Below are 26942 nucleotides of genomic sequence, written 5' to 3' on the forward strand. Positions count from 1 at the left end.
TTCGTGATGGTGGCACTAGGGGATGTTAGATGTTTAGGACACACTGTCCTATGGCAGTTCTTCTGCTTTCCTTTCTGTTCTTTCTCCAGCTGGAGGAATAACGGCTTTTTGCACTTAACTGCTTGGTGCCATTTGTGTACTGCAGAGTATATGGTGAGTTGCTTAGTACCATGCTCTGGAGGCTGTCTGTGTATGTGGGCTTAAGTCACTCGAAGGGGGAAAAAAGAGCCCAGTAAAATTAATTTGGGGCCCCAGGCTCTCTCGTGACCCCTCAGTGCCCATCGTGTGTTTGCAGGGGTGCTGTGGTGAGTTGTGCATTCATGTTGAGTGTGGTCTGTTATCCAGCCAGCCCCAATGCCATTCTCGTGTTCAGCCATTTAGTCTGTATTTTGGACCCATCAGGTGCCCTGATGTTTTCTGAACACCCTAAGCTCTGCATGCCTCTGACTTTGTTCTGATTCCTTCCTGCAGCTTCTCTGCCTGTTGCAAGCCTGCTTGTCTCTCTGTTGGCAAGTCTTTAGAAGATTCCCTCTCTTTAGTGCACTCATGGCATTTTGCCTTCACCCCACACTTGTCCCATCAAGTCTGAGACATAGGAGAACCGGCAGTACAAAAAAGGAACTATGAGCTTGGTTTCCGGTTCCAGCAATGCATTCACTGGCTCAGGGGCTGGCATCGGGTCCCTCTGAGGACGCCCAGTTCCCATTTCCTCACCTAGCAGTTACACTGTTTGAATGGTGTGGATTTTTGTTTTTTAAAGAGACAAGGGTCTTGCTATGTCACCCAGGCTAGTTTAGAACTCCTGGGCTTGAGCAATCTTTCTGCCTTAGCCTTCCATGTAACTGGGCTTTCACCATGCCCAGCTAGTGTGGGGTCTTCTGAACCCTACAGTGTATGAGATGATGAAAGTGTTAGTGTTATTTCTGTAATATTCTTTTCTCCCACTAGAGAAAATCCTGAGCAAAAGATCTCCAATCCCCAGCACCGCCCACTTGTGCCTGGTAGATAACTCATCATCTACTAACGTTTTCCTGAATAATGCTCATTTGTGATACCCGAGATCTGGAGTTCCAAACTTGCTGTCACTTTTCCTTGATAGAAAGAATATACATACATCTTATATGTTCCCCTAACTATTTTAGTAGCTACTAAAGCTCTCTGTATATTTCAATCTTTTTTTCATGTATTAAATAAGTGCTCTTGGAGTTTGAATTAGAACAAAAATGTTATTTTTAATCTGACCAGCAGGGGGCAAACTTGACCCAGGAATTGCTCCGTGACTCACTATGCCTTCAAGTGGGCCGGGATGTGGGCAGTTCACAGACAGGCACATCGGGCCAGGGTGTTCAGAACACAGCAGGGCTCCTGGTGTGGCCGAAATACGGACAAGGTGGGGGCTGGACATAGGCATGTCTCCACCAGATACCTTATCGATGAGCCATGCCGGCAGGAGTCAAATGTGACCTAGTGTGACCTAAAACCCCAAGGTGCCAAAATGTGGGTGTGAAGGAACTCCTGCTTCTTTTTACACAACGGGGAGAAAAGGCAGTGTTTCCAATATAGACTGACCTGTGAACATGTGAACAGCAGGAACTAGCAGCTGAGGGGAAGGGAGGTGAGGACTGTGGCTTTCGGGGAGGTTGAAGCAAGGAGAAGCCTATGGCCGAGAAGAGCCTCAGCTCATGAGAGAGGTCTGGCTTTTAGGGTTAGGGTTAGGGCTAGCAGTGTGTTGGCATGAGGGCACCCAAGAACAGAGGACCCCAGGCCCCCACTGCCAGACATTGGTGAGTGGTGTGGCCAGGGGCACAGTGACAGGTTCCTCCTCTCCTCAGACCCGAGTGTCCAGTGTGGAGGCTCACCTGGTGGGCGTGCAGGTTCCAGAACAGAGCCTTGGCTTTGGACTTGCTGGTGGCATGTCAGATGGTTTGGGACACATTGCCTCCCTCTCTCATGCCATGGTCACAGTCATATGAATGAGGTTTGGAGGCAGTTGTGAGGTTTTTATTGGGCATTTTAAAATTATGAGGGTAGAAAACCTTGTAAGAAAGTGGCATTTTGATTTCTTTTCCTCCAGGGGAGGGATACGTTTTTTAAAATGTAGGCAGCTTTGGCCACAGTGTCATCGGTATCTCACTCCATCTCCCCGCACTGATGTTTCTTTATGCCTTGGGCCCTGGCTGCAGTTTCTTCTCCTGTGTCATGGCCCGTGTGATGCCTACACGTGTTAGTGTTTCTCTCACTTGCAACAAGGTATGGTTGCAACCACCGGTCCACATCCTTGCGTTCCTCCCCAGATCCGAGGCCACACCCTGTGAGGGATGGGCCCGCAGAGGCCTCCCTGGGCCAGCCAAGGCTGCAGGTGCAGTGCTGTGGTCTGTCTGAAGCCTGTTCTGCTCCAAGTCTAGGGTCCAGCCTGTGCTGTGGATATTAAGATACTTCAAGGACACTTCCCCCCATTCATCCCGGTCATGTCCCTGCTCAGATAGGTTAACGGCATCTAATTAGCCACCGGTCGTCATCGTGCTGCATAAAGATAGCATCCTGGCTGCTCTCTGAGCGTGGTGCTTTATCTCTATTTCGATCTCCGTGGTGTTCCATTAAACTAGAGAGAAGCCTTTGAGCCAAGATGATGTCTACGTTAGGACTGCCTTAACCCTTCACCACAGGCCCACAGAGCGGCAGTTGGGGCTGTGGAGCTGGTGGCGGGATTACCTCGTGGGCTTGCCCCCGATGCTGGCAGTGTCACTGCAGTTGGGGTCATGGCCACTCACTGGTCCCACAGACACAGTCGTGTCTGTGTGGGTTCCTGTTTTTGGTGGCCAGGCCAGGCCCCTGCAGGAACAGGGAGGACAGAGAATATAGACCCTGCAGGCTGGTGGGGAGGTGGTTTATGTTCCTGTACTTGGTTACTGTTGAGAGCCAGGATGAAACCAGGAGGATCCAAGATTCTGCCGTGGCCCCGCGTAGTCCCATGTAGTCTCACGTGGCTGGAGTCATGGATCTGCTGGCGGGATCAAGCTTGTCCCCAGCTGACCAAATCATGCTATGGACGTCAGTATGGGCTCTGAATGCCCCAAAAAAGTGGGGAGTGGGGGATTTGGAGGGAAAGTGACTCAGCTAGATGGGGTCCCTCCTTGCTGCGAAGCAGGCTGTCATGTTGCAAATAAAACATAGTAAGTAACAGAGTAATTAAATCAGCACTAACTACCAGATATTCAGGCCCAACAAAGCTCTTGCACATTATAAGCTGAAAGAATGTCCCCATCCTGGAAGATTTCCTTGACTTTGAAGCATGAAGCACCGCCTGTGCAGTGGAAGTGCCATGTGGCCCTGGTGTGGGTGTCAGGAGCCAGTGTGGAGCCAGGCCATCTGACCATGCCTTCGGCCCCACCACCTTCTGAGTGGGCAACTTCAGCCAAGACTTTGCCCCTCTGCACTCCCCACCTATAAAACAGGGCAAGGAAATAGGATGATGTGACAATTAAATAAGATAACGTGTGAGACTGTGTAGAGCAAACACTTTTGTAAAAGTAGCATGTAGACATACAGTTATGTAATAGTAGCACATAAATGCCATCGTGACAGTGCCTGGCACCAACAAGCCCCACAAACGTTGACTGTTGTCATCGGTGGTCATCCTTCCTGGTGGGTGTGGGTGGGAGCAGCATGGCCGCGGGGCGGGGCCTGGGACTGGCTTTCCCTAGTTGTTGCATGGATGTGCTCAGCCAAGGAGGAGAGACTGAGAGAAGCCAGTGTGACGCTGGGGAAAACAGGAGGGGCTGGGCATCCATGGGATCGCAACCCGGGACAGCCCCTTGTTGCATACCCTTCACCTGAGAGGCCAGGGTCTCGAGGGGGTGTGGCTTCGTGGCCGAGTGTTCTTGGCAGTTTGCAAAGGGCCACACAGGGCTGGGTGGCACCCACGGGGCAGGCACAGCCCTGGGGAGGAGGGAGCGGCGTGTCCTTCCTGTGCCACTGTCTCCACAGTGTTGACTCTCACTGTCCAGGGTTAGAGCTTCATTCTGTGAAATGACCAGAGCTCTTGGCAAGTGATGGAGTGGCTCTGAGAGAGAAACCTGCATTTAATTAACTTTTTCAAGTGCTGGTTCAGCAACCTCTGTGTTTTACATTTTGAATATTGAACAAGCATCCCTAACTGATCTGCATTGCTCTAGTCCGGGCTGGAAGGAGAGCACCTGGCTCATGCTCACAGATGCCGCTGATGCAGGTGTGAATTTCAACATTGCTCAGGGACAGAGGCTTTGCCTTGTGGGCCACTCGTGCTCCTTGATGTTTCTTCCTCCCCTCAGCCTGCAGGTCAAGTCCAAGTTCATTAATACTTCTGTTGGAAGAAAGTAGGCAACTCAGGAAAAGGCAAATCGGTCTTTGTTGTGCTTCTTAGTAATTGGGGTACTCAGCACAGTACCCCAAGTGAGGCTTAGGGTGGTGCTCTCATCTGTGTGACGGGGTCCTATTTCTAGAAGTTACTATCTCAGGGGCCTTGAGAACGCTTGCTGGGTGTGAGAGCCTGTTGGGCACCACTGGGAGAAAACGACCGGGTTAGAGGCTTCTCTGCAACTTTCAGTTCTTTGTACCATCTCTGCCTCGTGTACTCAGGGAAAGCCCAGAAGGGACTGTCTGCACAAGGATTCCAAGCAGGTGTCTGGGTGTCCTGGGGATACCCTTGAAAAGGTTTGGGAGACGTGTAGAATCTTGGGTGGAAGTCAGGAGACACAGGCTCTGGGTCCAGCCTCATCACTAACTGGCTCTGTGGTTTGGGTGAGCACACGACCACAGTGCCCAGTGTCCCTCCAAATTTTGCTCCTCCGAATGGTGCCCCTGAAACCCACCTTGCCTCTTTTCCAGAGCTCAACTGAGATTGTGTTAACAGCCATGACAGTCTTTGAAGAGTGTTGCAAGTTCTCTGTCTCGCAAGGTGGTCTTTCTGGCATCACAGTCAGGGCCAGGCCATGGCCCGGTTCCCAAGCCTTCTAAGAGCCACTTCTGGGAGTGAGGCACAGGCCCTAGGTGCAGTGCTGAGCAGAAGCCCAGGACTGCGCTGACCCCAGCTCTGCAGACACTGCTGGGGGGCTTGGGACAGGTCCCAGAGGCCTCATCAACGATCTCAGTTTCCCTGGAAGTTCAGAAAGAAGTGTCTGTGAGGAAGAAATGACCCCAACCTCACAATTCTTGCCTCTGACCCTGCATGTCAGCCCTCAATCTTTCTCTGGTTACCTGCCCTGAGGACAGTGGTTGACCGCTGTGTTTTAGGTTCTTGTTTGCTTGCTTACTTGTTTTTTTTTTTTTTTTTTTTTTGAGTTGGAGTCTTACTCTGTCACCCAGGCTGGAGTGTAGTGGTACACTCATGACCACCACAGCCTCAGCCTGCTGGACTCAGGTGATCCTTCCAAGTAGCTGGAACTACAGACACGTGCCATCGCACCCAGCTAATTAAAAAAAAAATTGTTTTAAATGTAGAGATGTGATTTCACCAAGTTGCTCAGGCTGATCTCAAACCTGTGGACTCAGGCAGTCCTCTCACCTTGGCCTCCCAAAGTTCTGGGATCATAGGTGTGAGCCACCACACCTGGCCTGGTTATTTGTTTTTAACCTCACTAGTAATTTAAAAATACACTCAGGGCTGGGTGCTGTGGTTCACACTTGTAATTTCAGCACTTTGGAGGCCAAGGTGACAGGCCCACTGAAGGCCAGGAGTTTGACACCAGTATGAGCACCAAAGTGACCTCTCATCTCTGCCACAAATAAAAATAAAATCAGCCAGATGTAGTGGCACTTCTGGAATCCCAGGTACTTAAGAGGGTGTTTGAGGCTGTGTGAGCTGTGATCATGCCACTGCACTCCAGCCTGGGCCACAGAGCAAGACCCTGTCCCTAAAAAGTAAAACAAAAATGCATTCTAGATCACACAGAGCAAGACCCTGTTCCTAAAAAGTAAAATAAAAATGCTTTCTAGATCATGATTAGGTGTGTGTATATATATAAAACTGAAAACAAAAGGTTTGTATAATACTTATTTTTACTGTTTTCTGTGTATTCTCTTTGCTATGCTATTAAAAAAAAGAAAGAAGCAAGAGAGAAAGGAAAAGAAAGGCTGATGGTGATCTACTAACATGAGTTCATGGCTCATGAATGGATCATGACCTTCAGGACATCATGCTAAGGCTCTGTTCTGGGCCAGGCAACACATCACTGTGCCAGCCTGAGCTGCCTCTGGGAACCCGGCAGGTGAAGGGAATCTATGAAGTGGTTTATTTCAGAATGGCACCTCTCTCTCTCTCTCTCTCTCTCTCTCTCTCTCTCTCTCTCTCTCTCTCTCTCTCTCTCCCTCTGCCAGGAATCATAGCTCCGGGAGATGGTGTCCCTGTGGGATGGTGTTCCTGAGATGCAGACATGATTGATTGGACATCCGCTTTCTATGCAGAGGCCTCTCTGCCAGTCCCCTAAACTCACTCCCCTAGTCTCCCTGCTGCGTCCCCACGCTGGTAGCTGTGGCTACAGGAAAAGCCTCATCTGACTCATCAGGGAACCGGCAACAGATTCAGTGGTCAGGGACTGGTTCTGGGCCTCCAGAGGCAGGGAGCATGGGGGGTGGGGCGGATGAGTTTAGCTCCATATAGTGTACGGACCATGTTGCCAGCCTTTTAGTTAAAGGATCCAGGAATCTTGGTGTCTGTGTAAAATCCCCCAGTCTTGTCAGAGGATTCACATACAAGCCAAACAAAAAGACACCTAAATAAACAGCAGTGTGGTCCAGACCCAACTCTGCAGTTTGGATGAGGCCCAGAATTGGCTGGTGTTCCATCTGGGACCCAGATAGAAACAGGCGTTCCATCCCACAGGGACACTATCTCCCAGAGCTATGATTCCTGGCAGAGAGAGAGAGAGAGAGACAGGAGAGAGAAGAGGTAGAGAAGAGAGAGATAGGAGAGAAAGATACAGGAGATGGGGAGGAGGAAAGGAGGGAGGGAAGAGAGAGAGACAGGAGAGAGAGAGAGAAGAGAAGAGACAGAAGGGAGAGAGAGAGAGAAAAGGACATGCCATCTGTGGGTCCCTGCCACCTCTCCGAGGACTCCATGTGGTCGTCTCCTTCCTCCATAGGGAGAAGTGGATCTGGCCTCCGGTTGAGTGAGTGCAGGGTATGGGCCCCACAGCCACGCGCTGAATGTAGAGCTCAGTGCGCTGCTGGGAATCCGAGTAGGCAGAGGGTGATATCTCTACCTCCCCTGAAGATCTGCATCATTGATTCCTCCGGAGTTGCTGCCTGTGTGGGGCGTGCAGTGGGGAAGGGAAGATTGGGTCACAGGTCTGAGGGAGAGCAGACATGTGGCCGGAGGGGTGTGTGTCCAGAGGGGGCCGTGAGCAGAGGTGAGCATGTCCAGAGCTGAATGTGAGCAGAGATGAGCATGTCCAGAGGTGAGCTTGAGGGGAGGGGAGTGTGTCCAGAGGGGAGTGTGAGCAGAGGGAAGTGTGTTCACAGGTGAGCCTGAGCAGAGGTTAGCATGTCCACAGGTGACCCTGACCAGAAGAGAACGTGTCCAGAGCTGAACGTGAGCAGAGTGGAGCGTGTCCGGAGGTGAGCCTGAGACGAGGGGAGTGTGAGTGGGGTGGAGTGTGTCTTCTGGCCACAGTGCAGGCCCCAGTCTTGTCTCCAGCCCCTCGTCCTGCTGTTCCTCTGGTCCCTGTTTCCTTCCAGGCACTTCCACCTGTGGCAACATGCTGGCTCTGTATTCCAGATGGTAAGGGTAGAGTTGACTTTCACGAGTCAACTCTCTGGCTCATACTTGTAGTCCCAGCTGCTCAGGAGGCTGAAGCAGGAGGATTGCTTGAGCCTAGGAGTTTGAGTTCAGCCTGAGCAGCACTGCAAGACCCCATCTCTAGGGAAAGTAAAAAGCAAAAGAGGCCAGGCTTGGTGGCTCAGCCTGTAATCCCAGTACTTTGGGAGGCCGAGGAGAGTGGATTGCCTGAGGCTGCGGGTTTGAGACCAACCCGAACAACTTATTGAGAACTCATCTCTACAATAAATAAAAAATTGACTGGGCATGGTAGCATGCATCTATAGTTCCACCTACTTGGCGCCAGAGCCCAGCGGATCACTGCTGGAGTGGCCATGAGCATGCCACTGCACTCTAGTCTGGGCAATGGAGTGAGACTCTGACTCAAAATAATAATAGCAATAATAATAGTAATAATAATAATAATACAGCTGAGGGTTTGGGCATGGTGGCTCATGCCTGTAAATCTAGCACTTTGGCAGTCTGAGGCAGGAGGATTACTTGAGACTAGGAGTTCAATACCAGCCTGGGCAACACAGAAAGATCATGACTGTATAAGAAATTAAAAATGAGGTATGGAGACTCATGCCTGTAGTCCCAGCTACTTGGGAAGCTGAGGTGGGAGGATCACCTGAACTCAGAAGTTTGAGGCTGTAGTGAGCTCCAGCCTGGGCAACAGAGACAGACACTCTCTCTCAAAAAAAAGAAAAAGTAGCATAGTTGATAGAGTCTAAATTTCATAGAGAGTGATCCATTTAAACTTAGATTTAACTTTTTTTTTAGTTGGAGTCTCACTCTGTCACCCAGGCTAGAGTGCAGTGGCATGTTCACAGTCACCTCAACATCGACCGGCTAGGCTCCGGCGATCCTTCCACCTCAGCCTTCCAAGTAGCTGGAACTACAGGCGTGCGCTACCATACCCAGCTAACTTTTTGATTTATTGTAGAGATGAGGTCTCACCATGTTGCTCAGGCTGGTCACCAGCCTCCGGGCTCAGGCAGTCCTCTCACTTTGGCCTCCTGAAGTGCTGGGATTACATGCTTGAGCCATTGCGCCTGGCCTAGACTTAACTTTTAAAAATCATTACAAAAATTTTTATTTTTTAATTGTCAAAACATCCAGGTATGACTGTATCTTGGGGTGTTACTTGCCCTTACCGGCTGAGGCTGGTGCGCACATTGTTGCTGCCCTCTGTGCATCCTGCCTCCAGACCCTGCGATGTCGCCACCACCTGTTGCCCACTCCTCACGGTGCTAGATTCCTGACTTCAAAGAGTTAATTTAAGACAAAAACCAACTCAGTTCTTACGGAAATTTCCAGACATACATGCAATCACCGTGGCCCCAACAGCCATCACCGGTTACCATTGCATTTCACCAGTCTAAGAAGACTTTAGATCAGTGTCTCTCAGAGTGTCAGTCATGACTGCGTAGATTAGAACTTAAGGTGATATTCCTGAGCCCCTCCTCACAGGCCAACTGGTTCAGAAACGTCTCCCAGCCAGACCCACAGTCTCGTGCCCAGCAGGCTCCCGGACAGCCCCCGTGCGTGTGTGAGAGTTGGCCTGGGGTTCGGGTCTGCGATGCGTGGAGTGCCTGTGCCCTGCTCTCCCACCCTCCCCTGGGGCCTTCTGGTCCAGCACGCAAAGGACATGGTGAAACCGTTCCTGAGCCTGCAGTCTCACCTTGTGGTCAGGGCATACCTCTTGCTCCTGTGATGTTGCACCTGCTGGCCTCAGTCATGAGAAAGTGTTCTGGAAGCAGTCAGTTCACTGCTGGAAGGAAGGAGGGCGCCGGGTCATCTGTGCCCATGTGGGTTTCAAGTGCTCCCTCCGCCTGCACTTGAACCAGCAGTTGAACCAGAGTTAGGCTGATACAAAGCTTTAAGAAAGTCCTGTGGTATCTGTTTCTCTCATGCTGGTCGTGGACTTGGCCTGTGAAGAGAACTTCCATTAAGCAAAGCCCCTGCGGTGGACTGATGTGCCCCACTGTGAAACCCTTCCCCAAGACGCTACCCAGGCATGAGACTGGTGGGCTCAAAACCTTGTCTTCTCTTTCTTTTCAGGCTGAGAAAGAATGTGTCTGAAGACAGAGAAGAGTACGTGTCCAGTGTTCTTATGGTACCCTATGTAGACCTGCGTCAACGGCATACTCTTGGTGGTCATGATCTATTCTGCCTACATTGACCACGGCATAGAAAATAGGACTGTATGCATCTGTCTGGTCAGCTGCCAAGTCAGGGGTTTGGTTCATGCTACTTCCTCAGCATGTCCGTGTCATGTCCGTGAAGTTTTTAAAATAATATATCCTGGAATCAGGGCACTGGCCCCCTGCCTTCTGCTTTATTGATACAGATGGACAGAAGCAACGCCAGCTTCTAAGCCCAGCCTTCCCCTAAGACTTGTACCAAAAAAAAGACGATTTCTAGCTCAAGGTGGCTATGAAGGCAGGGCCACCCAATTTCCCACCTCCAGGGGTGGAGGAACATTCATGCCATAGTCTATGTGATGCCACCCATGGGAATGGTGCAGTGCAAGGCCTGTGCGATCATACATGGCAGACCCCAATGTCTAATTAGGTCTGACCAATTAGGTCCAGGGACGTTTCCATTTAGGTGAAAGAATGGATGCAATAAAGCTTGGGTTGTTCCTTTCTATATTTGAAACTCATTTTCTGCTCTCCTTTTCTTCTATTTTGGGGTCAGTGAACGCCTCAGACAGCAGAGCCTGGATGGATATAATGCTGAAGATGGTAAGAGGCCAAAAGGACTATTGGAGAGATTCAGAGCACTGCTTGGGCTGCAGCGAAGGCACTGTTTGGCACAGGCTTGCTGGACATGTTTGTGGTGATCTCCCCATGCATGCTGGTTCACACCCCAGCACCTTGCTAGTTCACACCCCTGTGCCTTGCCAGTTCACATCCCCACGCCTGCCAGTTCACACTCCCATGCCCTGCCAATTCACACCCCCACACCCTGCCAGTTCACACCTTGCCAGTTCACACCCCCATGCCTTGCCACTTCACACCCCACACCTTGCCAGTTCACACCCCTGTGCCTTGCCACTTCACACTGCCATGCCTTGCCTGCTCACGCCCCTATGCCTTGTCAGTTCACACTCCCATGCCTTGCCATTCCATACCCCCAGACCTTGCCAGTTCACACTTCCATACCTTGCCAGTGCACACCCCATGCCTTGCCAGTTCACACTTCCATGCCTTGCCAGCTCACACTCCTGTGCCTTGCCAGTTCATATCCCTTCTCCTCAGTAAGTGCTGCTGCCTCTACCTGGAGCATCTCCCTCCTTCTTTATCCATTGATCCTGCTCATTTTTCAGAAGGTCAGTTGAAACATTTCCTCCGACATGTTTTCCCTTCTCATTTCACTCCCCCTCTGCCTCCCATGTCCTGCCTCTATGTTCCTGAAACCTTGGCAAATCAGCATTGTAATAACAACCCAGAGCTGATCTCTATTAGGTGGTTATTACACACCAGGTGCTGTTCTACCAGGTCGCACGTATTTTGAAGCGTTAACTCTCACCACATTAGAGTGCTGTTATCAGTCCTATTTTACAGTTGTGGAAACTGAGATACAGGGAGGTTAAGTAAGTTGCCTAAGGTCACAGAGCTGCTGAGTGAGAGAGCCAGGGTTTGAGTGCAGTTAGGACACAAACCACTTTCATGCTTCGTGGGCCTGATGCCTTCTCCACCAGGCTCTGTGCTCTTTGATAGCAGATGTCATTCTGCCACCTGATTCCTGATTAGGTAAATGCGGAGACATGAGATGAAGAAGATGACATCTGTGTGTCACTGTAAAATGAAACTTACCTGGAAAGACCAAGCTTGGAACCCAAATTACTAAAACCCTTTGAAAAACTCACGTTTACCACTTCCACAACCCCTAGTCCTCTGTGTGGATCCTGGTACCTGTCTGGTATCCTTTGACCTGGAGTACTTTATTCTTTTTTTTTTTGTAGAGTGGGTTCTTGGGCAACAAATTCTCTCTGCTGCATTTGACTGACAATGCCTTCACTTTTCGCCAGATGTAAACTTCTAGGCCGACTTATTTTCTTCTTAGCCCTTTAAATACTCCACTGTCTTCTGGCCACAGTGTTTCTGATGAGAAGTCAGTAGTTACTCTCTTCTTTGTTCCCCTTTATGTCCTGTGTCATTCCCCCTCTAGCTGCTTTTAAGCTTTCTTTATATGTGATTTTCAGCAATTTGGTTATGATGTGCCTTGGTGTGCTTTTCTTTGTGTTTAAACTACTTGAACTTCTTAAGCCTGTGCATTATAGTTGTTATTAAATTCAGAAAATTTTAGCCATTATGCCTTTAAATGTCTTTTTCTTCCCTCCCACTCCTTCTAGGACTCCCCTACAGGTGTGTATGTCCACACGATTGTCCACACAGGTTGTGGAGGTGTGGTGCTTTTTGTTTTTAGACTGCTTTCTTCTCTGCATTTCACTTTGGATAGTTTCTATTGCTTCGTAATGTGGTCTTCTCTTCTACAATGTCTGGTCTGCTTTTAAGCTTATCTAGCTGATTTGTTATTTCAGATATTGTATTTCTTCAGCTCTGGATGCTTCATTTGCTTCTTTATAAATATCTTCCATTTATCTTCTCATTTTGCTCATGTTTCCCTTCATCCTTGATAGTGGCCTTTATATAGGTTGAGTGTCCCTTATCTGAAGTGCTTAGGGCCAGAAATGTTTTGGATTTCAGAGATTTTTGGATTTTGGAATATTTGCATTATACTTACCTGGTTGAGCATCCAAATCTGAAAATCTGAAATACTCCCACGAACATTTCCTTTGAGTATGATGTCAATGCTTGAAAAGTTTCACTTTTCACTGTGGAGCACTTGGATTTTAAATTTTTGGGTCAGAGATGCTCAGTCCATGGTAGCTGTTCTCAAGTTCCTTTGCTGCTAATTTTATCACCTCTACATTTTCTGCATCTGTTTCTATTGACTGATTTTTCTTCTGGCTACGAGTCATTCTTTTCTGCCTCTTAATGTGTTTAGTAGTTTTTGATTGAATGCTGGACATTGTGATTGTTATGATGTTGAATGTCTGGGTCTTGTCCTTTAAAGAATGATGAACAGATGTGCCTTGACTTGTAATGGGGTTATGTCCAGATAAGCCTGTCATCAGTTGAAAATATGATAACATAAATTGAAAATATCATCTCACATTTTTAACTTAAAATATTTCAACTAATAAGGATTCATCTGACATGACCCCATCATAAGCTGGGGTGTGTGCTGAACATGTAAAGTTGAAAGCTCGAAAGTCAGACCGTTGTAAGTTGAAACCATCTGTTTTGTTATGGTCGGAAGTGAATGCATCTGTTGATTAGGTGACCATTTTGAGAAGTGTTTTGAAGGCTTCTTGGGACAGGTCCGGAGTTAGCCCTAGATGCCAGTGCCTGGTTGTTAGTAGGCTCTTGCTCCCCAGCCAGGTGACACTGAGCCTCCTCCAGTTCCATGTAGGTTCCGGGGTTATTGAGCTGCACCTTCCTGCTGTACTTCTCCGTCAGGCTGTGGAGCTGCACCCTGCAGAGGCACAGCTCAGCGTTCTGTCAGCACTTATGAACAGTGCACTGGCTCCCAGACGCCAGCCACCTGAGCCCCTAAGCTTCAATCTCTCTTCAACTCAGCAAGACCCCGTACTCTGTCTTGGACTCCCCCTCACTGTGCCAGAGTCTAAGGGGGACTTCTAGGTGGGAAGCCAGGGTGACCCAGGCTTACTTCATCTGTTTCCTTGCTCTCAGAAATTGAGGTCTTGGGCACCTTTTATCCAGTGTCTGCAACAGTGCTAGCAAATATTTTCCCCCGGCTTTCTAATTATTTATGACTGAGGGCAGTTAGGCTCCCACAGCTGGAAGTAGGGTCCCAAAGCCTTCTTTTAGCACTTTGTTTATGGCTGTATACACGGGGAGATAATTCAGTCTGTAAAATGTAGATCATTCCCTGGTAATCATAAGACTAGGGAGAGGAACAAAAAGGACGTCTGTGAGATATTCTGGGATGGTGGTTAAAATACAGATTCCTAGGCCATGCTAGCATCCAAAGCTGGAACTGGGGCCCAGAGGGCTGCATGAATCTAAGGAGCTTTACGGATGAATATCCGATAGGCTGATTGGAACTGAGGACCAGAGAGGGCCAGAATCACGTGGAACAGTACTTCTGCCCCATCTCACTCCAAAGGGGTGTGAGGTGGAAGAGCAGTTGTGAGAGGTCAGAAGACCTGCCATAAGCTAAGGTTCTGTCAGCACACATGCCCATCCGTCCCCAGCACTCTCTTCTGCCTCCCTGCCTCTCTTTCTGACAAACCTTCCTCCGTAGCTATACCCACTCAACTCCTTATAGCAGATGCCTCACCCAACCCAATTCCCAATGACCATATTGAATAAGGGATTTCGCATTCTCTTCCCAAGGTCTGTTTTCCCAGACATGTACCTGGGCTGTCTTCTGCCAGCACTAAACTGGCAGCTCAGAGGTTGGTGGCTGCTGGCCACACCGGTCTGCCTGTCGTCACAGGCTGTCTGCTGTGTCTGCCATTGGTCACTTGGGACAGCAAGGTGGCCACCTGGGAGGACACACCTGAGGACTGCAGGAGGCAGGCAGTGTCTGCAGGCGCTCATGGCTGGGAGGTGGTCAGGGGGCATGTGCACCAAGGGGCTTGTGTTTGAAGTAAGAAAACATAAAATTCAGGAAAAAAGATTTTGGAGTTCCTTGGCAGAAACTTCCAAGTGGTAACCCAAGAAAACAGTTCAAGTCCTGATCCACAGAAGGCTTGCTTGCCTCACATTCTTCTGTGGACTTTCCTCACTGTCTCTCAAATCTCTTCCCAATTCCCTCCAGAGGATTCTGGAATCCTTCTTGCTCCACATTTTCATGTGGAGATGCTGCATGTCAAGGAGTTGCTGTTCAGTGTTATAGCAACACCCTCTCAAGGTGATGCTTGTGCACCTTCTCAATATGTGTGATCGTACCTTCTCAATTGTGCTGCCTGCCACTAAAGCACCATCACCTCTGGATCAGAGTCTTGCAGTCTTGAGGAATGGCATGGGCCACTCACCATGCTGGTCCTTTGACATGTTAAGAACTGGAGGCTTAGAGGTTATCATACAAGATAGTAGAACTCACAGAGAGGCAGAAAGACTGTTCTACGTGGCTCATGGGGGGACACTCTGTTCTCATGCCACGGCATCCACCGATGTCACTGTCATCATCATTTGCCACCAACATTGTGCCTGTCATGTTGTCTCTTATTTAATGCTCAAAGCAAATCAGCAGGGAAGTTTTTTAAAAATCAGCCTTATTGAGGTCTAATTTTTATACAGTAAGCTATTTCCACTCCAAGTGCATAACCTGAGTTTTGACAGATATGTCCCCATGAAACCACCACCACAAGCAACACATGGAACAGTCCATCTCCCAAAAGTTCCGCCATGTCCCTTTCGGCCTAGCCTACTTCTGCCCCAGCCTCAGGTAACTACTGATGTGGTTTTTGTTCTAAACCGTAGTTTGCATTTTCTAGGATTTTATATAAATGGAAGTGTACATATTTATTCTTTGGTACCTGGCTTTTTTCCACTCAGCGTAGTGATTCTGAGGTTCATCTAGCTTGTGTGTATCCTTAGCCTGTTCATTTTTATTGCTGAATAGTATTCCACTGTATGGATATACCATAGTATGTCCACCTGTTGATGGACATTTAGATTGTTCATTTTCCCTAGTTAATCTATTTATTTTTAAATGTACTTATATTTTTTTGAGTTGCAGTCTCACTCTGTCACCCAGGCTGGAGTGCATTGGCACACTCACGGCTACCACAGCCTCGACCTGCTGAGCTCAGGTGATCCTTCTGCCTCAGCCTTTCAAGTAGCTGGGACTATAGGCACACACCACCACACCTGACTAGTTTTTAAAATTTATTGTAGACACAAGGTCTCACCATGTTGCCCAAGCTAGCCCTAAACTCCTGGGCTCAAGTGATGCTCCCTCCCTAGCCTCCTGAGTAACTGGACTACAGGTGCCATCACCATGCCCAGCTCATTATCCCCATTTTAAATATGAGCAGATTAAGACAAAAAAGGAAACCTCACCCTAGATCACAAACTAGTCAGTGGCAGCCCCAGGATTTGAACACAGAGCTTGACCCTAGGGTCGTTGGTCTTCACCTCTGGGCTCTAATGAATGTATGATCCTCAGATACATTGGTGACTCCTTCTGGGTAGGCTGTAGTGATGTTGGCTCCCAGATGAGCAATACCACACGTCTGGAATGAGTGCAGGATGCTTGATAAAACTTCAAAGAAGGAAGAAAGATCCATCTCTTCAGAGAATACTTCTAGGATTTTTTTCTCTGTCATAAACTTGGTATGTGGAATGTGTACATTGGTCTTGACTTTGGCCCTGGAGGTTTGCAGCATGAACCGTCCTTGCCTGGGAGTGTGCTCATTCACTGTCGAGGAGGGCCGCCTCTTCCCGAGTATAGCCCCTCTTTTCATGCAGTGATGCTTGGGCCTTTAGTGGCAAATCGTTCATATGTCACACTTCACACGCAGCTTAATCCATTTCACTGTATGTGAATGCTGAGTCCATTATGCAGTAGGAAGCATATGTTACATATAACTGGTTTCTAGAGTGATCTTTGTTCAGAGAATTACTTGGTTGGCTGGTGAAGGCTGTGCCTTTGAACTTGGAATATCCAGTGGGAGGGGCAACTCCATGAAGGATTCCCTTGAATGCATCCTTGGAGGCCCCTTCAGCAATAACTGCTGACAATTGCGATGACAGATCCTTGGGCACTTGCGTGGACGCCTAGCGGTTCCTTATCAGATCACATCCAGGTTATTTGAGGTAGACTGTGTAAGGAGCGTTATTACCTGGGAAGGGGCCGATCACATCTTACACTGATGGGCATGGGTGACTGGTGACCAGTCCCAAAGGAGAAGGTGAATCTTGGGGTAGAAATGGGACCTAAGGTCAGGGTCCCCTCCAGGGGACAGTCTTCTCCCACCTTTAGCCTGAAAGGTCAGATTGTCCTGAGGAAAGCCAGGAGGCTTTCGCCTAGTGCCTCCATGGCCGATGTTGCTGGAGATGGTGATGAATAAGCCCACCTTTGCTCTTCAGAGCATCTGATCTCATGAGAAGTGACCTCCCTTCTTTTCCTCTGTCTCTTTTTTTTTGAGTTGGAGTCTCACTCTGTCACCCAGGCTGGAGTGCAGTGGCATTCTCATGGCTACCCCAGCATTGACCTGCTAGGCTCAGGGGATCCTTCTGCCTCAGCCTTCCAAGTAACTTGAACTACAGGTACACACTACCATGCTCAGCTAATTTTTTTATTTATTGTAAAGAAGAGGTCTTGCCAAGTTGCCCAGGCTGTTCTCGAACCCGTGTGCTTAGGCAGTCCTCTTACCTTGGCCTCCCGATTTCTTCATCTCTTGTAGAAAACCAGAAAGAATTTTTTTAAAACATGTTATATAAACAGAGCAAAATACATCTGCAGTTGGATTAGCCTTGGGGAACTGACTTGCAAATCCTCTGTGGGACTGTGGTTCTCGGCTGCAAAGGAACTTGGGACTTCTTGGGGAGACGAGACATAAAAGGTGACAGACACCACAAGAGTGAAATAACTAAGGCAGTGGACTCATGGATGGCAAAAGCAATGGGCGGCCGCTCCCGTCATTAGCAGCTGTGAGTTCAGAAGGGGAAGTAATTCCTGGACTGAGAGCACTGCAAAGAAGAGGAAGGCCTGGGCTGGGCCCCGAAGGATGCATAGGAGCTGGCTAGCTGGAGAAGGACAGGCACTGCCTGGCGCAGGGAGTGGCCCCATGTAGAGAATGAATAAGGAATAAGACAAGAAGCCGCTTCTGCAGAGATGGACCTGCTTCCAGTCCACTCCCCGCTCCTGACACTTGGCCTCCGCAGGTAGATGGTATTCAGCGACGTTGTAAAGATTCCCAGCCACCTAATGTGCCAAATTCCAGGTGAAATCGCAGCCATGGCCGACACAACGTTTCAGGGAAATTGGGCTTCATGATCATGGAGAACAGTGGGAGAATGATGGCCAGCCAGAGCCCCCAGGGGACCACAGGGTCCCACAGGGGCAGAGTGGCAAAGCTAGCCTGACTTACTTATGTGGCAGTCCTTCTATGGCAGAATCTTCCATTCTTGTTCTCGGAATCATGTTGCTGGCCTGTGCTGAGGTCTTCAGGTGTCTTCTGTCGTGGAAGGTTGGATGGTGGTCAAGGAAGCATCAGATCTGCAGTAGGCTTGGACTGCCTCTACAAGCCAGTCATTCATTCATTCTTTCACAGCCATTTGTTGAATACTGTTATGGGTGACAGTAGCATTCGCTCGGGGGCTGGGCACTGAGGAGACGATGGTGATCTCAATATTCATTGTCCTTGCCCTCATAGAGTTCCAGTCTAGTGGGAGAAATAGGGGTTGAACAATTAAGTAAATCAGGATGCATTGTGGTGGAGTCCCCTGCAGGGGGAGCACTGGGTGCTGAGAGGGAACCGCATGGAGCCCTGATGGACGGGAGAGGGAAGGCTGCTCAGAAGGGACTCTGAAGCCTCAGCTTAAGGAAGAGCAGGAGTTGCCAGGAAAGGGGGGTAGAATTCAGGTGGGTGGCAGAGAGGGACAGCGGTGCCAAGCCGTGCCCTGTCCAGGCTTCTCCAGGCCTTCCCAGGCTCCCCCAGATCTGGAATTCACTCTCAGGAAATGCCCTCTGGGTAGAATGTGAGATGGTAAAGGTGGACATGGAGGGCTCACAGACGTGGGAAAGGGGATTCTTCATCTCTAAAAAAGATGGAGGATATTCAGGTTGAAATAATCTCTGAGCCTGGCGTGGTGGCTCAAGCCTGTAATCCCAGCACTTTGGGAGGCAGAGGCGAGAGGATTGCCTGAATCCAGAGGTCCAAGACCACCCTGGAGCTTCATGAGACCTCATCTCTACAATAAATCAAGAAATTAGCTAGTTGTGGTGGCACATGCCTATAGTTCTAGCTGCTTGGAAGGCTGAGGCAGAAGGATCACCCGAGCCCAGCAGGTAGAGGCTGAAGTTGCAATAGCCCTGATTGTGCCACTGCACTCCAGCCTGGGTGACAAAGAGAGTCCAGCTCAAAAAAAAAAAAGAATTATGTCTGAATACGCATTTAGATACGAGCTCAACTTTCAAATAGTTGACAGTGCTAAATTCAAATGATAACTGTGAGCTCCATAATATGTCTTTAACAAGTTGAGAGTCTCTGGAAACAGGTGCTCATGTAAGGATTCAATGTCTCTTGTGCTTTACCACTGCCTTTCAGTGGAGCCCAGATGTGAGGGACTGCAGTCCCCTCCTCCTGGTGCCCCCTCCTGGCACACACCATCCTTGCCAGGGAGGGCTGGGCCCCTCTGTCCATCCCCCCAGTCCGGTTGTGACAAAATTGAATACTGCAAAACCTTTGGAATAATACACACTTCTGGCCAACCAGAAGTGCTTAATTCCCAAAGGGCAAGCTGAGTTGAGCCCCTTCTAGCCAGGGGCGGTTGAAGACTTAATTCTGCAAGTGTAGCAATCTGGATGATCTGAGAGCACCGAGTTTCAAGGTAATTGCTCAATTTTCTATCCATGTCAACAGGGAAAAAGGTAAAAGTGGCCGGACACAGCCAAGCAGTGAGGCTGGGGGAGGCGTGGGATGCCAGCTGTCAGCGGGATTAGAAAAATGCCATCCGTGGAGGCCTGTCGCTGTCATTCTTGTCTTCTGCCCATTCACCTCTGTTTCCAGGCTTTCTCACTCTCTCTTCTCACTCTTCGCTTACTCCTCCCGCCACATCCTTCATCCCTTTTCCTGCAAACAGCAGAGTCACTCTGAGCCTTAACAGCTTTGCCATGGGCAGAAAGTGGAAAGCATTCTTTAAAAACAGATCCATTGGAGCCTTGACGTCTCAGCTCCAGGCTTGCTTGGAAGAACTTTCCATGAGGTTGGTGTCTCTTCCTCCAGCTCCATACAGCGTGTGGAACTTCCTAGGTGACTCTTAAACCTGCTTCCTTGGCCTCCCTAATTTTTAAAAACTGTTATAACTGCCACTGGTGTTTATTAAATCAATTTGTTTTTCAAAGTTCAGAGTTGCTGGGACTAGACACTGAGGTCCTCTCAGCCTCCCTTCCCTCCCTCCATGTTTGCAGCAGAAGTCGGGGTGGGGGTGCTGTAGGTGGTACTCATGGGTCCAAGGATTAAGATGCCCTCTCTTTTGTCTATGCTTTGTGGAGCTATGCTCTGTTTATAGGATATTGACTAAGAAGTTTTCAAAGGAAGCCATTCTTGAGGGCAATAGTATTGATAGTGAGCGTTGGCATTTAAGGGAGCCAGGCATTATGCTCACTGCTTTGCCTGCAGTGTTCCAGTGAGTCCTCACAATTCCAGAGGCACAACGATTGTCAGCATCTTGCAGAGGAAGAAATGAAAGCTCTGTAACGTTAAATAACGCATGAGGTCACTTGGCGCATAAGTGGAGGTGTGCTGGTAAATGTTTAACAACCAGCTCTGCAGAGAAAAAAGAAGACCTGGCCAGTAGGTTGTTGCCAATGTCTGTGATGTAAATACTCCTACCACAACTGGTGTTGGGCTCCCAACATGACGTCCCTGAGCATAGAGTCAGGAAGAGGTGGACATAGCACACCATCCGATGGCATCACACAGAGGTGTGAACAGCCTCAGTACATAGATAATAGTGAAGTGTCAGACTTAGGAAGTGGTGGGTTTTGAGTGTTTATTACTTTTGTTTTTAATATAATTTATTTAATTTTAAGGAGTATGAATTCATCTTTTCAATGATGTCATGTTTGACACTTGCACTCAGAGATCCTAAGAATCCAGCAAGAGGCTCTCTTGGGCCGGTGCAAACTGTTCCACATGCCCCTCCTAGGAAGTGGTGGCATCTTAGACTTGGATGTCGTCTGTGTGACCCCTAGTCCCACTGCTGTCCTTGGTCTCTCTTGTTGCTCAGCCCTGCCTCCCGAGGAAGCCAGCCTCCCCTTGCTTCCCGGCAACCTGTAGCACATCTACTCTGCTGTCCTGGTTCTCTCCTGTCCTTTTTGGCCATGTTCTCCACTCTGTGGAGCCTCTCACCATCGAGTCTTGTCTGATACCAGACTGGATGGCAAGAAGCCAGAGGGACCAGGTCTCGACAGCGCTTGTAACCTGAAGCAGGATCTTCAGGGTGGCCGTTCTTCTCTCTCTCTTGTTATCCATCCTCTTCCATCACGTCCACCGGGGTTGCTTTTCCACCAGACATTCAGGAGTGCATGTGTGAATTCTCCCAAGGAAGAGCCTGTTCAGGGTGAGGCCTGAGCTCAGATGGGTTGCAGGGTGAACACTGGGGGTTTGGGCGGTTTGGTAAGGCCCGAGACCCCTCATGGAACTACCTGGGCCACAAGTCTCCACCAGACCTCCTGCTGCACTGGCAGGGCCAGGCCAGGGCCCTGAGTGGTGCCCTGAAATCTCTGGGCTTCCTTTTCCTTGTCATGTGAGCAGCTTGCTTGTGTGTCTATGTCTGAAGAGGCAGAACAGAGTGAAAGAAAGCAGACGTCTTGTGCCATGCATGCACATGTGTTTTAAACAAAGTGGGTTTCATTAACCTTCCTCCAGGAACACAGAGAGAAAGCTCTGTCAGCATTCTGCTCAGCCATATTCTGTTTAGAGGATGGAGACTCATAGCAAATCACCCAACATTCAGCACTGACAAAAGTGCGAGCGAGTTAAATATCCCTAAAATCATTAGTGAGATCAGGGCATTTGTGCTGTAATTCCTGTTTTCTGTCCCAGTTGAATCCAGAAGACGGGATCAGGCTAAGACAAGGCTAATCCCATTGTAAGACGGCTCCAGATGTGGCTGGAAGCAGTGTTCCTGCCTTCGGAAGGGCGTGGGTGATGAGGGATGGAGCAGAGATGAGGCCCTAAACTGAAGAGGCCCACTGCCCAGGGAGCTCCCAGACTGCCTTGATTTTTATTTGATCAGAAAAAACAGGCTTGGTGTCCTAGGATGTCAGATTCCAACGATGGAATATTTGAAGAAAAGATTCAAGGTTCTCCACAATGAAAAAAGCTAAGCAGAGTTGTCATGTCGCCCCAAGTAGTCTCTGTCACCAGAACACCGGGGTTGTGCCTGGATCCTGGCGAGTGTTGTGTTCTCAATAGGAGGGTGGCTCGTCTCAGTTTGAAGGCTGCCAGCCAGCTATCACCTGGGGAGGAGGAAGGAGCAGGTGTGTCCATGCATCGGAGGCTGGACCTGGGGCTCCTCTTAGCCCCCAGGAGGAGAGGTCTTCTCCTGACATCACACATGGAGACAGGTTTCTCAGAAGGACTTGAGGTAGCACAAGGTGTGGTGGCAAGCCCTGGGGAAGAGGTGAAGTTGGTGGCCAAGTGGTGACTCCTCCTCTCTGGCTTTATGCTCTAGCAGCTTCTCAGACTCCCAGCCACTCGGCATGTGATGCACACATGCATGCGTCTGTGTGTGTGCACGCATCTATCCACACACACGTGGAAGGACACAGTCGTGATTCCTGAGTCCATAAGTGTGGTTGACGGACTAGGTTTACCTAAAAGACCCTTTAAGAGAAAGCTCTTGAAAGATGATTACAGAATTGAGACACCATCATTTAAAAGTGCCCGAGGCAAACTCCTTTGAAAATTGCAGCAGCGGAGGGACAGAGACAGAGGCACGCAGCCCTGATTGTGGTGCCGTTCCCCCAGGACCCGTGCTCCCCCTCCCCCCTGTTCTCATCTGATAAGAGAGAGAGCAGCAGTAAGACTTCTCGTCTATCTTATGAAAATCCGATTCCAAATGGCTGTGATCAAAACCGACTGGCTGTCACCAGCAGTGGCCTCGCGCGGAGGGACCCGCTCAGAAGCGTTCCGCATGTGGGGGTGTCACGGGTGGCTCCGATCAAAGGAGCATTTTTTAATAAATATATGTAAGGAAAAAATAGAAAACCTAAGAATTTAGAATGAAAGCAGTGTAGTTTGTCTTGTTTTTCTCGGTGTAACATGGAGAGGATGAAATAGAATCAGATAAGCCTGGTTTCTAACAGACCTCACTGCTGCTCCAAGGCGGCACTCTGCCACGTGGACGCCCGCCATGCATCTCGGGCCTCACTGAAGGCAGCCAGGGCTCCCCGGTTCCATTCCTCCCAGCCGCTCTGTTCCTCCGTCACATTGGAAGTCCTCTACTCCTCCTTGTCCTTAACACATCTCCCAGATAAAAGCGGGAGCCACCGTAAAGCGGTTTCCTTTGACGGACAGTAACTGGTGGTGTGATGCTCCCTGCAGGTCACCGGTGGAACTGGTCCACCTCCGGTGCTGGGCTGAGTGGGCACACTCCCCGTAGAGGGCCTACCAGGCTCTTGGGAGCACAGCCTTTGAGTTGCCTGCAGGGCTTGCCGCAGGGCTTGCCTTCTTGTGTTGCCAGTGCTGGTCCTTGAGTGACCCTCAGTGGACGAGGGTGGGGTGATGGGGAACATTTCCATCTGGGACTTGCAGCTGTGGCGCCTTCAGAATCATGCGAAGTCCCCGCGTGGGAGTGTGATGAGGCCCAGCATCCACACACACTTGTGTCCCAGGGGCCGACTGACTGGCACCCTGGGCAACTCCAGTTCTGCTGATGGTCCAGCCAGAAGCCACCGTGCTGCAGCCTGGCATGTGTCAGAAGCCAGACCCCATTCTAGTCTGCCTTCCTATCACCTGCCAAGAAAGCTGTCACATCATGTGGGGGCCGTGAGGGTGACCAGCCATTTTGGGCCTCCTCCTCTGAAGGCCTGTGGTCTTTTCCCCGCCATGTTGGAAGGGACTCCACTTGGCAGGAGCATGGAGGCGGTTCAGCATACGGGCACAGACAGAAAGCACCAGCCACACTGGCACCACAGGAGGGGGCGGCATCACCCCGTGACACCTCCTGGGGCTGCGCATGCCTGGCTCCCGGCCAGGTGTCCCGCTCTGTCCTCGGCCATGTGCTTGGCTTGCAGTCAGTCCTGCTCACAGCGCGGGAGGCATGGCTCTCCAGCCGCCGCTGCAGGCTTTAGACTTCTCCTACCTGCCAGTAACCAAGACAGCCTGGCCCCAGCTCTAATCAGGTGAAATCACAGGGGACGGGTCCTCATAAAGCAGACCTGCCAGAACCCGAGATGTGCCTGTGCCCCCAGCCACCGACTCAGCGTTCCTTGGAGAGTGTCCCTTCTCCTTGTTCCTCCGGGCGTTTGAAGCCTGTTGCCTACTGCTCTCCTTTTTTTTCCCTTTTAAAAAATTCTCCATTTTCTCACTTAGAAAAAAAAATTATTTATACGATTGAGATCCACTAATTAAAGCCATTTTCTGGTATTTGGTTACTGGAGCGTTTGATGTCTCTCTGACAAGACCATGAAATGCACGGGCTGTCCACAGGGACAGAATTTGCTGAACACGGCTCTTTGTAAATGAGGGGACACAGTGTCGCAGCAGCTCATGAATATGAAACGCCCATGATGCCACCTCAGTGGACTTGGGAACACAGATGAATCCTGTCATGTGCTAAATGAGACCAATTTCTTTCACTTAACTTCATCTTCAATCAGACCCTCTTCCATTTGCCTGTTTAAAATTCCCCCTACGTGATACAGAAGGTAACAGCATTCAGTAAAACAAAGTTTTGCAGCTGTAGAGGAAAATTATAACCATCTCTCGTTTGAAGTTGCCATCTCCTAAAAAACATGGATGCCGTTTTCTTTGGCTCACAAGCTCTATGAGTGTCTATTGGCTTTGAGTGCAGAATCAGGGGTTTGGCTGGACTGCCCTTACTGGGGTGTCCTTAGCAGCATGTCCAGATCCCGTTCGAGCAGATTGTTGTTGAACTTGGCTATGTGTGGTGGATGTGACCCTTGACTGCCGTGAATGCCTGGCCATGGCCAGGCCCCGAAGTGGAAAGGATGCTTGGGAAGGACTGTGTGTACCCAGGCAGAAGTTTGCTTTGGGGTCTCAGTGGCTGAAGGGGTGGAGTGGGCAGTGAGCTCCTGAGGGACCTGGTAAGGGGAGACAACCACTTGTGTGATTGACTCAGGTGTCAAGGTTAGAAAGTGCTAGAGTCCAGAAGAGACTTTATATAGCTCTAGAGAAGCCCTTCTAGAGATGACCAGGGGCTTCCACTTCAACCAAGAAAATTAGCAAAGAGTAGCTACCTCAAAAAAGTCACGGGGAGGAACAGGCTTCCTGCCTGAAACATCGTTGGCTGAGGGGGGTCGGATTAGGTTGCCCTGTGCCCCTCCTTCCTGCAGAACTTGGGTTTTGCTCCAGCTGAAGAACTGGGCAATGCTTGGGGTGTGCTCATAGCAAGCTGAGTCCAGTCTAAGAAATCCCTGCCTGTTCTACTGGTACCCAAACAAGCAAACAGCAGCTGGATCCACGTGCACACCATTGCAAAACATCACGGACTGCATCGCGGAGATTTGGGGCTGGCTTCATTGGAAGAGGCAGGTAGGCTTTTTACTGTCAGGCCACAGGAGCTGAAAAGGATCCTTCTGGGACTTTGCTAGGTAATTAGCATCTTAGTGTGCGCGTGTGATGATATTATCCATAATGAATGTATTTCAGGGCAAGTGGCAGCTGCTCACATCTTTGAAACCAGTTGTAATTGATCATTGGTGTTCCTGTAAGTTTTTATCATTTATTTATATTATTTGTTTAGGCACCATTCAGTCATTTCTTGCTCTCATCTGGTAATTGATTTGTTGGGTCTGTCTGTTGAGTGGTGGAAGACTAGTATCAAAATGAGTTTCCTGTGCGGCACCCTCCCTCTCTGAGATAGATTCATGCTGCTGTCTTGGCGTTAGCAAGTCTCTACTGGTGCTTCCAGAATGTGGGCCTTGGTGAAGAGCGGCATGACCCAGCCTCAGGATGGAAGCCAGACAGGCCACAGTGGACCACATTTGGATGACTCTTCTTCAAAACCTTGTCCCCACCATTGTTTCTTGGATATGCACAGATCCTTCCCAGCAGGTCTTGCAGCTCTCCAGTGAGGCCACACCTTTGCTGTGATGTTATCCAACCCAAGAAGTAGCCAGGGATCCCTGTTGGTTGTTCTTATGAAATGGATTCTCCTCAGACTCTCTAGGACTCAGTAGCACCTACAACTAGAGCCCTGAAGGGAAGGCAGACATGGCTTTTCTAGGTGTGTCCACGCCCGAGAGCACCTGCTCACTCCCTTCTCGGCTGTCCTCTGTCTTGCCAGTCCCTGGGAATGCAGATGTGCCTGGGCTGTGGGCTTTGCCCTCAGTTTACTATGAAGGGGGCAGACTTGGGGCGATTTCATTCACTACCTCCTGCAAGGGCTTGAGGCCCACCTTGCGCCCATGAATGAAGTATTATGGAAGGACTTAGTGGGAAGTTCTTATTTCTGCCTATTGTATTTTTTTTTAACCAAAAAAGGACATGTGGTTTCCCCTATTCTCCAGATTTGTTGTTTTTTGATGGGTGCAGCCTCCCTTCCCAACTGTGCCATCTTAGTCCATCTTAATTTGCCTCAGAAGTAGTCTTGCATACAGCGGGCTCCCAGTACACACTTCTTGGCTGGTTGATGCGAGTCCTCCCACGCCTGGCACCGGGTCTCCTCTCCTGCCTCCACTGTGCCACACTCTCTCGGGCCCTGCCCTCTAGCACCTCTGCCCGGCCTTCCATCTCTCCAGTGTTGTGTCTTACCGTTCACCTCCAGAACCCTTGCACATGCTGGTGCGCGCCTGGCTGAGGCCTGCTTTTCCTCAGCTTCTGCTGCTCCGAGCCGATTTCAGAAGGACCTTCCCTAGGTGCCCACCCCACCCCCAAAGCCATTTCCCTCTGTGTGGGATGGCATGCATTATGGAGCGCCCATGGTAAACTCAAGAGACTACTAGAAGGTCATGTAGAAGAATAAGGTACATCTGAGCATTGATGAGGACAGGTGCCAGCAGGCTGCAGAGCCGCGTGTGGCAGGGGACGCCACGCAATGTGGTGAGTGCAAAGGCCTGTTGAGTAAATCTATGCAAGAAACCATTCCCAGTGATGGTCCCTGAGCCTCCAGAAGGAAGGGGCGTTTCTCACTTTCAACCTTTCTATGGCATTTGAATCTATTACCGCCTATAATGTTACTTTTGT

The 26942-nt window shown here is 49.7% G+C and overlaps 1 protein-coding gene across 1 annotated transcript in view; it reads left to right on the forward strand.

The window, feature by feature from the left end:
- The window catches only part of IFT43 (intraflagellar transport 43), a 93229-nt gene that overhangs the window by 60290 nt on the left and 5997 nt on the right, over window positions 1-26942 (forward strand). The window contains exons 4-5 of the mRNA XM_008058145.2: window positions 9857-9889; window positions 10496-10542. Coding sequence (XP_008056336.1) covers window positions 9857-9889; window positions 10496-10542 — 80 coding nt within the window. The remainder of the gene's footprint in view (window positions 1-9856; window positions 9890-10495; window positions 10543-26942) is intronic.

This window comes from Carlito syrichta, unplaced genomic scaffold (genome assembly GCF_000164805.1).
Source record: "Carlito syrichta isolate Samal-C Ts95f unplaced genomic scaffold, Tarsius_syrichta-2.0.1 Scaffold303228, whole genome shotgun sequence".
Lineage (NCBI taxonomy): Eukaryota > Metazoa > Chordata > Mammalia > Primates > Tarsiidae > Carlito > Carlito syrichta.